General features: G+C 35.0%; 2 protein-coding genes across 2 annotated transcripts; both read right to left on the reverse strand.

Annotated features, from left to right (window-relative positions):
- Positions 1-3987: 3987 nt before the first annotated feature.
- On the reverse strand, positions 3988-4596 carry LOC114517633 (neurexin-4-like). Its single transcript, XM_028537418.1, has one exon. The coding sequence runs from the start codon at positions 4594-4596 to the stop codon at positions 3988-3990; it is 609 nt and encodes a 202-aa protein (XP_028393219.1).
- Positions 4597-10492: 5896 nt separating this feature from the next.
- On the reverse strand, positions 10493-13216 carry LOC114517634 (neurexin-4-like). The gene is made up of 4 exons (XM_028537419.1): positions 13055-13216; positions 12777-12831; positions 12127-12522; positions 10493-10674 (listed from the first exon to the last, which is right to left on the reverse strand). Exons 1-4 carry the CDS (start codon positions 13214-13216, stop codon positions 10493-10495), a joined length of 795 nt encoding a protein of 264 aa, XP_028393220.1.
- Between the last annotated feature and the right edge of the window lie 1049 nt (positions 13217-14265).

A 14265-nucleotide genomic window follows, 5' to 3' on the forward strand; every position in this document is an offset into this window, starting at 1 on the left:
GGTTTCTCAGTTATCTATGTTAAGAAGAATACAGTGTATTAAGCCGTTTTGAAATTAAACTTTACCATGCATTCATTCAAGAATATTAATATTATTAATTGTTTGCATTATTGGAAATGTTGCTAACTATAACTATAGACACAAATTAATCTTTGCACAGGAGGAGCATTGCTGAAAACTTTAGTAAAATGTTTCGCTAGGTTTATCAGTATTCCGTTAGAAAAAAATTTTTTGCCGTCTTACTTTTTTTATTATGATTTTATAAAGATGTTTGAACTCAGGGTCACTCGTGCTTCCATCATCGTCAGATACGTCTTGAAGGGTCTTGTTGTTGAGCTCACATCGACCTTTACCGATTCCAGAGGTTTTGAAATTAACCGACACACATGATCCATGAGCAACGCAATGCATACTGCATTCTAACTCAGTTTCAGCTTGTTTTGTTTCGATGACATGATTCGCTAAATATTTACCATCAAGTTTGCGAAATAAGGCTTGGACGACCAAGCATTCACCCGGCTGGAGTATTTTTGAGATGAAAACTAACGCACAACAAATGCTCAGTAAGACAGCCATTCTGAAACTGAACATATGGCTTCTTCGGCTAATGTTAAATTGCTGTTTATTAGTTCTATGAAATATAAGTTTCTATTGTTATTGAAATGTGTTTTCTACGCGCAATTATTGGATTACAACGCGCAAAAAACAAAGTCTAGTCGAAACCGGAAGATATTCTCTCTACTGTAATTCAGGGGTATCTTATGTTGTTAAAATTTTAACAAAAGAGGTCTTTGATACATTTATTACCTGCAGCTAGTTGAAAATTTTAAAGTAGAGAGAAGTCGAGTTTTGCTAAAATGTGGAACTTAGTCTCAGCGTTAGAATTGAAGCTTTCCATATATGAAATGATCGGGCGACTCGGAGCTAACAACAATATTTTGCCCTACTAGACTTCGCATTGTTATGCTAGTAAAATTATTAACAATTCAGCGCTTTTTAATTAACACATAAGTGCACGAGTCATTGGTCTCATAAACAGCGACAAGCAATTAGGCATGTTTTGAAAAAAGTCTATCTTTAAATTGGAAAAGTCTTTTTGAAACATCCATTCATCCCATGCCTTTAATGCATTATAAAGGTCTATTATCCAATTCACTTCTGATGGATGTTTTATAGTCTGTTGACTTGCGATGTATAGCTTTATCACGGCTTTATCAATAGGGACCTATGTAGGACGGGAACACGACGACGGCAGCTATCAATACAATGCTTCATTGAAAAGAAATGAATTATTAAATACCTATGGGAGGTTTAGACGTGATCTACGTTCTGTTTACAACGGCAAAACGTCGTTTATTACGTCCTATATTATAGTATCATTAGTATGTATGCGCTACCTCGAGTTAGGCTCTATAGAGTTGCCCCTAAACGTAAACACGATGTTTTCAACGTCTTATATCTCATAAAATTGGTACAGTTGATAAATATAGAACGACGCTTTATCATAACATTTATTTAAAGGAGTATTCCAACCACGTCGTCGTCGTGTTGCCGTCCTACATGCTTAATTTTAAAAGTTCCCTAATAACAGACTACATTCCATACGTCAGCTGAAGAGATGATAATGTCGTCAGCTGAAGAGATGATAATGCATATATTATTAACGCGACAGAAAAATAAGAAAACGTGCAAAAATTAGCTATACATACAATCATTGAAACAACTTAGAGACGTGTTTAATAAGAGGGTGATATATAGGAAGCTAGACCTGTCCGAAGAAGACTTTGATATAGTCCTGTTGACAGAAAAGACTTGAAAAGTCCATTTCCGACATTGACTATACTACTTTAAATTCAGACATTAACAAATGGTCAGTGCCCTTTCAGATGAAATAATTTGTTAGATAAACATGTTACAAGGTGTTCTTTGAGTGTAGTATTGTTGGAATTTCAATAAATGGCGTTTACTGGTATACTATGATACCTGCAAGGGGAAATATTCAAATCAGTATAGGAATAAAGTCAAGCCATGCCAATCTCGAATTGCGCGAGAGAATTTGATACACTTTTCAAAAAAGGGTATTCATAACTATTACAACATTGAAACAATTTAGGGACATTTATTAAGAGGGTGATATATAGGAAACTTCGCATGCAGTATCTTGTATGAAATGAAATAGACCTGTCCGAAGAAGACTTTATTAATGTAGTCCTGTAGAAAGACTCTTAAAAGCCCGTACACAGATCCAACTTTTTCGGATCCATGATTCACTTCTTACAAATGGAATGTAGTGTGTTATTGATAAAGCTGTACGTACTGCATTTGCTTTATTTACTTTTCTGTTTATATACTCAAAAACTAACTCGCAAGTTCGCTATATATACGAGTAAATTGAAAGTCACAATGCTTGAAAGTTATTTCAATTAGATGCAAACGCTTGCAGCGAGCTTGGCAGTTGATTTTGCGATGAGTTAAAAAGAGCCTTAAATTCATTTCTACATGCATCGACTATAATTATTTGAATTAATTCAGATATTAACAAGTGGTCAGTGTTTTTTCAGATAAAACGATTCGTTACATAAATATGTTAAGTTAGTCTTTTGAGTACAAGGGTACGTACGTATATTTTCGGAATTTCAAAAACTGATGTGGTTTATTGGTATACTTTATCTGCATGTGGTGGAAATATTAAAATGGGAAATAGTCAAACAATGCTACAATGGCCGCCGCTTTTAAATTTTAACAGGTGCAAATAGGAATGGCGGTTGAAAGGTGAAGAAATCAATAAACTTTTTCACGTAATCATAGTCAATTAGCTAGAAAATAGATTCAGACAATGAAATTATATAAACTTCACGAATTATGAACAGGGGCTGAGACGTACAGTTCCCCTGAACTGGGTGCATGTAAGCCCCTTGCCATAGATACACCCGGTGAATTCATTTTATCTATTATGCACTCAGTCTACTTGTTGTGTTAGGGTTTGTACCGTTGCCATCGCTCTTTCTTGAATACGAAGCACAACATACAACTTAGGAGTTTTACAAAGGAAGTATTTTAATCATACAAATCACTCATATATATACAGAATGATATCTATGTTAACTATTTTGACATATTACATTTCATTACCATACAAGGTTTACAATTTTGGTTCATGCAACAACTATTTTTACGTTGGTATTTCTGGTAGCCAGAGATTACATTCTTATATACATATATACATAACATTGCGGTTCAGCTATGTCAATTAACCTTATTTAGAATATTTAGAGCATATCTCAACACGTTGTAACTTATAGCATGAAATTATTGTGTACTCGCGGTACCGTATAGGGAAAAATGGTAGCATGTGAAAAGTATAGTCTGCTCTCGGACAGATGACTTGCATGCATGCATGCTCTACAATTGCGCGCGAGATTTTTTTATATGGACTTTTCGAGAAACTGTACTTTCCATAACTGACAGTTATCCATGATTAATTTTACTGTACAATGGCGGCAAATTTGTGTATTAATGGTGTGGAATTCATGCTGTGATTAATTTTATTTTCATGACAAGCGATAAGACTTCAGTCTGCAGGTAAACAACATGCATATACAATAATTAAAACAATCCAGGTACATTGAAGAGTGCTGGAGGAAGCTACGCATGCAGTATATTGTATGAAATGAAATATTTCTATCTACATGTTGAAGACTTAATACAGTCTTGTCTATTAAAAACACTCAACATCTACCATATTACTGTGAAGTGATCCGAAGTCGGATGTTTTCCAAGTCTCGACTCCCGTGATAAACCGATTTTAAAAATTATGAATACTTAAATCTATAATATTTCAAAATATTGTAAAACTAAAACATGCGATTCTAGGACAAACGAATAGCCTTGGTTACCATGCGTCTCAGTAGTTTAACGAATATTGATTATCAAAGTTAGGTTATTACTAGAATTAATTCAGGTGACAAGATCATATGAATCCATCTCTTAACCCCAGCAACGTAATTTTCCCAGTGTATGAAAACCTGACTCTCTTTCTCCGTTACTGGATTCATGACCATCAGCATCTCCAAATCTCAGTTCAGTAACAGGCAGCGTGTTCTTGTCTGTCAGGTATCCACTGTCTTCACGCCATGCGTAGTCATTCATATTACAATTACAGTTTCCTCCCCCTGCACAGCTGTTGTTCATTCCACATGAACAGTTTCCACTGTCGACTGCCGCCCCACCCCAGTAATTCATCTTTGAACCTTGACGTGATACCCACCAACCAAAACCCCCTATGAACCGTTTGCTTTGATAACCACGACGTGATACCCACCAAACATCGGGAAATTCTAGCAACCGGCTGGCAAAACATTCATATTTTATAAACTGCTCACAATTCTTGGACTGGTTGATAATGGCAACAATCTGCTCCATGGAAATTTTATATTTAATCGTTCGATTGTAACAACCTGGAAGTTCACATCCTCTCACAAGTGTTCTTGATTCACTGTCATGTCCAATCTCTGTCACACCAACACCATTCTTTGACGTCATGTCACAAAATACTCGAACAGAGAAATTGAGTCCTTGTGGTTTTATAGAATACATTCCACTTTCAGCTGAAGGATATTTTGTGTGTAAAATCGTGCAAGATTTGTTGACTGGAGTCGAAATACCTGTGAATTCAAAAAAGGACTTTGTTACCACTGGAATGCGTTTGAAGATAATTATGACAAATGTATATTGGGTATGAAAAATCAATGTTGTATCTTTAACTATAGGAATGCATGGGTTACCGTCAGACGCATTATTATACGGAAGATTTTTACACTCAATTAATTGAGGCTTGTGTCTGAAGATGACTTTGCAATTAAGTCGAAGTTCTACACACAAATATATCAGCCATTATCCTTAACATTTCTTTTCTTTATTTCTCTTGAACGGAATGAAATATAGTAGGTTTGCATGTTGAACATCAGTTGTTTTTACTTTCTTTTCTAAACTTTTTTCTACGTGTTTTTTAACTGTCGTGTCGATGGGTTAGTTTCACGAGTAAACGAAGAGACTTGTCGGGAGCTTATTAAACCACCTCAAATAAGTTTTAGCATCACGACAACGAACAAGTATAATTAGCAAAAAGTATATTTTATAATTTATAACCTCAGTTATTTCTTGTTAACTAACAACGTAGACAATGCATAACTATATGAATTCGCCGCAACTTAAGACTTACCTGACACTGATTGGGAAAGTATATACAAGAATACAATACAACATTAGAAATACTTCAATGTTTTTTAAAAGTATTTGAACGTCATTTAGTATATACACGGGGCTTTATATGGATTCAACGCACCCTTAAATAATTATATACGCTTTTCAACTTACATTATATATATATACATTTTAATCTCTATAAACTAAGCTCTGCCTATAAACTAAGCTCTGCCTATAAACTAAGCTCTGCCTATAAACTAAGCTCTGCCTATAAACTAAGCTCTGCCTATAAACTAAGCTCTGCCTATAAACTAAGCTCTGGATGTTCCGAAAATAAATCCGCATTCCAGTTTCTGAGTGAATTCTAATTTTTCGAAAATGAAGTCCAAGACGATGTACATGCAGGTATAGAACGGGCATTGTGGAGTATAAAAGACCTGTTTCTTTCGGGGATTAAAAGGAAGTTCATTTATTTATCGTTGGACAATGGTTTTTCTTTAAATTCAATTCGCATATCATACCTGTTGAGAAATTTCCTGATGTCTGTGTGGCATTTGTTATCTATATTAAGAAGAAGAAGATATCTCAGTTATCTATGTTAAGAAGAACACTGTTGTATTAAGCCGTTTTGAAATTAAACTTTACCATGCATTCATTCAAGAATATTATTAATTGCTTGCATTATTGGAAATGTTGCTAACTATAACTATAGACACAAATTAATCTTTGAACAGGAGAAGCATTGCAGAAAACTTTAGTAAAATGTTTCGCTAGGTTTATATTCCGTTAGAAAAATTTTTTTTGCCGTCTTACTTTTTTTTTTATGATTTTATAAAGATGTTTGAACTCAGGGTCACTCGTACTTCCATCATCGTCAGATACGTCTTGAAGGGTCTTGTTGTTGAGCTCACATCGACCTTTACCGATTCCAGATGTTTTGAAATTTACCGACACACATGATCCATGGGCAACGCAATACATACTGCATTCTAATTCAGTTTCAACATGTTTTGTTTCGATAACATGATTCGCTAAATATTTACCATCAAGTTTGCGAAATAAGGCTTGGACGACCAAGCATTCTCCCGGCTGGAGTATTTTTGAGATGAAAACTAACGCACAAATGCTCAGTAAGACAGCCATTCTGAAACTGAACATATGGCTTCTTCGGCTAATGTTAAAATTGCTGTTTATTAGTTCTATGAAATATAATTTTGTATATTGTTATTAAAATGTGTTTTCCCCGCGCAATTAGCGACTTTAATTAAGAAACACCTAATTTACGACGCGAACGTGAAGTAATACTGCTATAATTTCCACAGTTTCGCAACAGGGGTGGAAATTATAGACTTCTTTTGATAAGCAAAGTCAGAGGCAGAGCCGTATGTAAACCAAATTATATATATTACTGGTTTCCTCGCACTAATAGCAATTTTAATGTCACGTCCGCGTCGTAGATCGGAAGATATTCTCTCTACTGTAATTCAGGGGTATCTTATGTTGTTATAATTTTAACAAAAGAGGTCTTTGATACATTTATGAAATTTGCGAAAATGTGGAACTTATCGATAGAATTGAAATTCTCCATTTTTGAAATAATCGGGCGGCTCTGAGCGAACACCAATATTTTGTCCTACTAGACTTTGCATTGTTATGCTAGTAAAATTATTAACAATTCAGCGCTTTTTAATTAACACATTTAAATTAAAGTGCACGAGTGCTGGTTTCATAAACAGCGACAAGCCATACAGTGAATAGACCTTTCTTATAATGATATCAAACGCGGAAAGTGTGATGCTACACGAAGTGTGATTGGCTCGATAGGTTTGTGGAGCCAATCAAATTTCGTGTAACATCAGACTTTCCGCGTTTGATGTCATTATAAGAGAGGTCTATTAGCTTAGCGGCATGTTTTGAAAAAAGTTTATCTTTAAATTGGAAATGTCTTTTTGAAACATCCAGTAATCTTTTTTTTCAATAATATGTACGTTTATTAGTACTAGGCAAAATTAAAATCATGCATTAAGCCGGTTTTCCACTAGCGATATTTTTTGCGCGAAGCGACTTTATTCTTTTGTATTTGAGCAATTTGTTCCAGATGGTTGCAGTTGACAGCTCCGAAAGAAAAGTAAAATGTCGCTTCGCGCGACAATTAACGCCAGTGGAAAACCGGCTTTAAAACTAAGTATAATAGTTCTACAGACTATTTACAAAAACAACTTATTGAACTAGACTGGCTAATGTTCGAGTTCCATTCATCCCATGCCTTTAATGCATTATAAAGTCTATTATCCAATTCACTTCTGATCAACGCGACGCGAATTTTCAGTTTTCAGAAGCATATAAATTAAATTCTGGGATCAAAATGTAGAATCTATAGACGCTAGAGCAATCAAAATTTATTATTTTTATGTAATCTACAAGAAAATTTTGATAAGTTAAAATTTATTTGCTTTTGAAAAATATAAAACGTTGAAAATTCGCGCCGCGTTGCCAATTCGCGTCCTGTGTGTGGGGGCCTTAAAGGCCCATTTTAGTTGCGTCGAATGCAATTCAAACAATAGATAATGAGATGATAATGAAGTTTAATGAGTTTTATCATCTCATTATCTATTGTTTGAATTGCATTCGACGCGATTAAAATGCGACGTCTAACACAGGCCTTATAGTCTGTTAACTTGCGATGTATATGGGCAGCAAATCGACTTAAGCCAACGCAGTACTGTTATCAATAGGGACCTTAAGCATGTAGGACGGGAACACGACGTCGGCAGCTATCAATACAATGCTTCATTGAAAAGAAATGAATTATTAGATACCTATGGGAGTTTTAGACGTGATCTACACGTTCTGTTTGGAAAATGTGGAACTTATCGATAGAATTGAAGTTCTCCATTTATGAAATAATCGGGCGACTCGGAGCGAACACCAATATTTTGTCCTACTAGACTTTGTATTGTTATGCTAGTAAAATTATTAACAATTCAGCGCTTTTTAACACGTGTCATGCATTAAAACTAAGTATAACAGTTCTACAGATTATTTACAAAAACAACTTAACTAGACTCGCTAATGTTCGAGTTCCATTCATCCCATGCCTTTAATTCATTATAAAGGTCTATTATCCAATTCACTTCTGATGGATGTTTTATAGTCTGTTGACTTGCGATGTATAAGTAGGTAACCCCCCCCCCCATACAATAACGGAAGTAATTAGTATTCAAAGTATAGAAAGGGGAATTAGTATTCAAAGGGTAGAACTGAAGGGTAATTAGTATTCAGAGGCTGATTTTCCCGAAGTTATGCGTGGTCTCCACGCAGGGTGAGAGTGTGAGGTTATTAAACCGTAATTAAGTACACAGTAAGGATTTGCGAGAAAAATATTTTATTTGTCAGGTTATACACATTTAGTATGTCAACATTTTCATAGTATGTTTCTTTCCATAGCATTAGGACTGTTTATTTTATTATGTGATATTATGAGAATGTTTCTTTCAATCCTACTAGGACTGTTCGTTCATTTTAAGAGTTCATTTCTTAAATAATCTGAAGGGAACAGGTTTTTTTTTTGCTTGTGATTACATTTGTCTCTCTCCAGCCATAACCCGTACGCTTCTACTTCAACTTTAGGACAATGTTGATATGCGTCGGCTGCCAAATGCTTCCCGCAGGTCTCCAGCCAATACAACAAACCGCTAGTTTAAGTGATTATAGAACAATAGTTAATCGTATCATGAATTACCATCTATTTAATAGTCGTAAAGTACCTAAACTATATTAATCAAAATTATCTTTTCCGATTCACACTAAAATTTTGTTTTCACTCTACACACCAAAGACCGACCAAGATGAAAGCTGTGAAGGATCTAAGTAAACGTAACTTTGGGAGACCGTTCTTTGTTTGCTGCGATCGTAAAAATCCGTGTAACTTTTGGCAATAGGGTGACAGATTAGAGCTCCCGAAACCGAAGTGTCAGCACGGGGTAAACTGCTGTGTGGGGGTTAAACGCCGGAAATAGTTGTATTAAAACAGATATAGATTTGCGTTTTTAACATTTATTCATCTAACGATTAATTACAGCAATAAATTGTAATACATCAAAATCTCATTTCGTATCCCTTTTTGTTCGTTTGCCATGGATTCTTCAACAAACGCTCTATTAGTAAACCTTTTAAATCGCTTTCTTTATTTTACTATTCATCTTCAAACTTGTATTCGTTCAAAAGTCTTTTGATAAGAAACTTTCTCTTATCAATAGCAGCTTCTATTGCTTCTTTTGGATCAAAATCATCGTTTTCAACAAATGCATCTTTTGTGTTCATTATTTTCTTATGTATCGGGTCTTTCTTTAGTTGTCTCATCCATAAAAGGCGCTCCATATAAATATTTTCTAATTCTTTCTGAAGGTTAGGCATGATGTTCGAGAAAGCTTTCCCTTTGGCAGAGTGCTCATCAAAACCACTGTTTACAAGGCTTTCTTGCATTTCTTCGAAAGCTCTATTACTTCTTTGCATTGCTTCTTCTATAAGCGGCATCCATGGGTCCATTTTTTCTTCAGATTCTGAGTCAGTCGTCGTCGCCGAACTTTCAGACTGCTGACTGGAAGTGGTCGAGACATCCTCTTGGAAATCTCCACCTTCGCTGTCATAGTCTGTTTGAGACATGTTTCTTTCTTGCTTTGAGACATGTTTCTTTCTTTGGAATTATTATATAGCTCAGTGGGAAGAACTTTATAAAATGTTCAAGGAACGAATTAGCGAAAAATCTTTATGAGTGACTTTAAAGGATGTTGCAATAAAAATTCTTTGTGTTTCGTTAAAAAGAACTTTATTTTCTTCATGACGGGAGAATAAAACTGCATTGTGCAAGGTGGAAGATAAACTATTAATCAAATAATTAAAACAATCCAGGTACTGTACATTAAAGAGTGCTGGAGGAAGCTACGCATGCAGTATATTGTATGAAATAAAATATTTCCACCTACATGTAGAAAACTTAATACAGTCCTGTCTATAAAAAACACTCAACATCTACCATATTACTATGAATTAATCCGTAGTCGGATGTGTTCCAAATCTCGACTCTGTGATAGACTGATCTTTAAAATTATGAATACTTAAATCTATAATATTTCATAATATTGTAAAACTAAAACATGCGATTCTAGGGCAAACGAAAGTCTTGGTTATACAAGCGTCTAGTTTAACGAATATTGATTATCAAAGTTTAGTTATTTTGGTGTCAAGGTCATATTTTAAAATCACATGAGCTTTGATGTTCCATCTCTTAACCCCAACAACGTAATTTTCCGAGTGTATGATAACCAGACTCATTTTTTCCACTACTTAATCTCTGGCCAGCATCTCCAAATCTCAGTTCAGTAACAGGCAGTGTGTTCTTGTCTGTCAGGTATCCACTGTCTTCACGCCATGTTTCGTCATTCTTGTCACAATTACATTTGTATCCACCTACACAGCTGTTGGTCATTCCACAGGCACATTTTCCACTGTCAACTGCCGCTCCACCCCAATGATTCATCTGACCCCCTGCAGAGGAAGATAACACGTTATTTCATGGGAAATAACAACTTTAATCACGTGTGGCCTACGTGGACATGTAACCTTTAGAAATTATATGTTTTATGAATAGATATCTCGTTGTTTACCTTGTTGTTCGGTTTGCTTTGATAAGTGGCATATAATGAAAAATTTTATCTCAGAAAACATTATGTTTCTTAGGTTGCGGTAAAAAAGTTAACTGGCAAGTAGTAACAATATTACTTTAATATATTTCCAGTATTGTTCTGGTAAAGCTAGGTGTGAATAATACGATTAACCACAAAATTGACGTCCAAAGGACTTTCATTAATTTAAATGAAAATTTTACATGCTTTGCCTTTGGTGCTTGAAATGTTTACTCATCTAGAAACTCTTAGACAGGCTTCCCATTCAATTACTTTAATAATCTTGGTGGCTCTGTGTAATTTCAGAGTCGAGGTAAATGGGAATATTCTATTGTCTTAAAAAATAATTACACTCTTGAAGATGTCTTGCTTTGGAAACCGTAATTAAATTTCGAATATTGTAAAAATGACAGAAATGAAAATTTGTAGGGGTAAATGTGACATGCTTCAAGGAGGTAGCGTGGGTGTCGAATGCGAATGCCCGTCCCAGTTCACGGACCCAAATTCGTTCTCGGGCCCTTAGTGAAAATACGAAGCATTTCATAAAATGTTCTAGGAATGAATTAGCGAAAAATCTTTATTAGTGACTTTAAAGGATGTTGCAATAAAAATTCTTTGTGTTTCGTTAAAAAGAACTTTATTTTCTTCATGACGGAAGAATAAAACTGCATTGTGCAATGTGTAGATAAACTAGTAATTAAATAATAATGAAAGCAATCCAGGTACATTAAAGAGTGCTGGAGGAAGCTACGCATGCCGTATATTGTATGAAATGAAATATTTCCATCTACATGTTGAAGACTTAATACAGTCTTGTCTATAAAAAACACTCAACATCTATCATATTACTATATGAATTAATCCGTAGTCGGATGTGTTCCAAATCTCGACTCTGTGATAGACCGATCTTTAAAATTATGCATACTGAAGTCTATAATATTTCATAATATTGTAAAACTAAAACATGCGATCAGTCTAGGACAACCGAAAGTATTGATTATCAAAGTTTAGTTATTTTGGTGACATGATCATATTTTAAAGTCACATGAGCTTTTATGTTCCATCTCTTAACCCCAACAACGTAACTTTCCCAGTGTATGATAACCACGCTCATTATTTCCACTACTTAATTTTCCGCCAGTCTCTTCATATCTCAGTTCAGTAACAGGCAGCGTGTTTTTGTCCGTCAGGTATCCACTGTCTTCACGCCATGTGTTTTCATTCGTGTTACAATTACAGTTTCCTCCACCTGCACAGCTGTTGGTCATCCCACAGGCACATTTTCCACTGTCGACTGCCGCTCCACCCCAGTAATTCATTTGTGAACCTTGACGTGATACCCACCAACCATAACGAGAACCTGTGAACAATTTGCTAGGATGACATTCATATTTTACAAACTGCTCACAATTCTTGGACTGGTTGATAATGGCAACAATCTGCTCCATGGAAACGTCATATTGAATCTTTCTCTTGTAACAACCTGGAGGAGAACATCCAGTCACAAGTGTTCTTGATTCACTGTCATGTCCAATCTCTGTCACACCAACACCATTCTTTGAAGTCATGTTGCAAAATACTTGAACCGTTAGGTTGAGTCCTTGTGGTTTTATGGAATACATTCCACTTTCAGCTGAAGGGTATTTTGTGCGTAAAATCGTGCAAGAATTGCTGACATGTGTTGAAATACCTATAAATTAAGATAACTTTGTTTTACTTTGCTGCTATAGGTTTGCGGGGTAGTAAACAATCTGTTTTAAAGATTACGTTTATATCAAATAAATTGATAATAAGTTTCATACAATTTATTGCTAACTATTTTCACACCATCGTAACATTAGGCATATTTTGGATCGGAATAGTTTTTATTGTATTATATTATCGTACCTGTTGAGAGACTTTGTGACGGCTGTGGGTTGCTTGGAATTGGCTCCGGGGTTATCTATGTAAAGGTGAAAACTGTAGCTGTTAGCTTTTTCATTAATTTTCTTGCATTTTTCCGGACGTTTCTCAAATCTCTTAATTTTTGTAGAGTCATTGGGGGTTTAAGGGTTTATATAGCAGAATAATTCTCAGAGACAAAAACTATACAAAAACTCCGATTAACTGTACTTAAAATTTCCCTCTTAGATAATTTTAGCTGGGTACGTAAATTGATTTCTCACCTTTTTTATTATATAAAGATGTTTAAACTCAGGGTGACTCGTACTTCCATCATTGTCAGATGCGTCTTGAAGTGTCTTGTTATTGAGCTCACATCGACCTTTCCCGATTCCAGAGGTTTTGTAATTAACCGACACACATGATCCATGAGCAACGCAATGCATACTGCATTCTAGCTCGGTTTCAGTGTGTTTCGTTTCGATGACATGATTTGCTAAATATTTACCATCAAGTTTGCGAAATAAGGCTTGAACGACCAAGCATTCTCCCGGCTGAAGTATTTTTGAGATGAACACTAACGCACAACAAATGCTCAGTAAGACAGCCATTCTAAAACTGAACATATGGCTTCTTCGGCTAATGTTAAAATTGCTAGTTTATTCGTTATATGAAATATAATTTTCTATTGTTATTAAAATGTGTTTTCCCCGCCCAATTAGTGAGTTTAAGATGCACCAAATCTACGACGCGAACGTGGGGTAATACTGCTATAATTTTCACAGTTTCGCAACAGGGGTGGAAATTATATACTTCTTTTGGTAAAGAAAGTCAGAGCCGTATGTAAAACAAATTATATATATTACTGGTTTCCTCACACTTGTAGTCATTTTCATGTCATTTCCGCGTCGTAGATTTGGTAGAAATCGGAAGATATTCTCTCTACTGTAATTCAGGGTATCTTATGTTGTTAAAATTCAACAAAAGAGGTCTTTGATACATTTATGACATTTTCGAAAATGTGGATTGTGGAACTTATCGATAGAATTGAAGCTCTCCATATATGAAATACTTGGGCGACTCGGAGCGAACACCAATATTTTGCCCTACTAGACTTTGTATTGTTATGCTAGTAAAATTATTAACGCTTTTTAATTAACACATTTAATTAAAGTGCACGAGTGTTTGAAAAAAGTTTATCTTCAAATTGGAAATGTCTTTTTGAAACATCCAGTAATTTGTTTTTTCAATAATATATAAGTTTATTAGTACTAGGCAAAATTAAAACTAAGTATAACAGTTCTACAGACTATTTACAAAAACAACTTAACTAGACGCGCTAATGTTCGAGTTCCATTCATCCCATGCTTTTAATGCATTATAAAGGTCTATTTCCAATTCACTTTTGATGGATGTTTTATCGTTTGTTAACTTGCGATGTATATGGGCAGCAAATCAACCGAAGCTACTAAAGCCAATGCAGTACTGCTTTACG

Source organism: Dendronephthya gigantea, unplaced genomic scaffold (genome assembly GCF_004324835.1).
Source record: "Dendronephthya gigantea isolate DGI-Jeju-01 unplaced genomic scaffold, DenGig_1.0 000009F, whole genome shotgun sequence".
NCBI lineage: Eukaryota > Metazoa > Cnidaria > Anthozoa > Malacalcyonacea > Nephtheidae > Dendronephthya > Dendronephthya gigantea.

Bases quoted from the DNA above. Each gene is read 5' to 3' on its own strand.
- LOC114517633 (XM_028537418.1), bottom strand. From the start codon at position 4,596: ATGTATTCTATAAAACCACAAGGACTCAATTTCTCTGTTCGAGTATTT.
- LOC114517634 (XM_028537419.1), bottom strand. From the start codon at position 13,216: ATGCATTGCGTTGCTCATGGATCATGTGTGTCGGTTAATTACAAAACC. The intron at 12,832-13,054 runs GTGAGAAATCAA...ACCTTTACATAG, and splicing joins ATCTTTATATAATAAAAAAG to ATAACCCCGGAGCCAATTCC. The intron at 12,523-12,776 runs GTACGATAATAT...AATACCCTTCAG, and splicing joins GTCACAAAGTCTCTCAACAG to CTGAAAGTGGAATGTATTCC.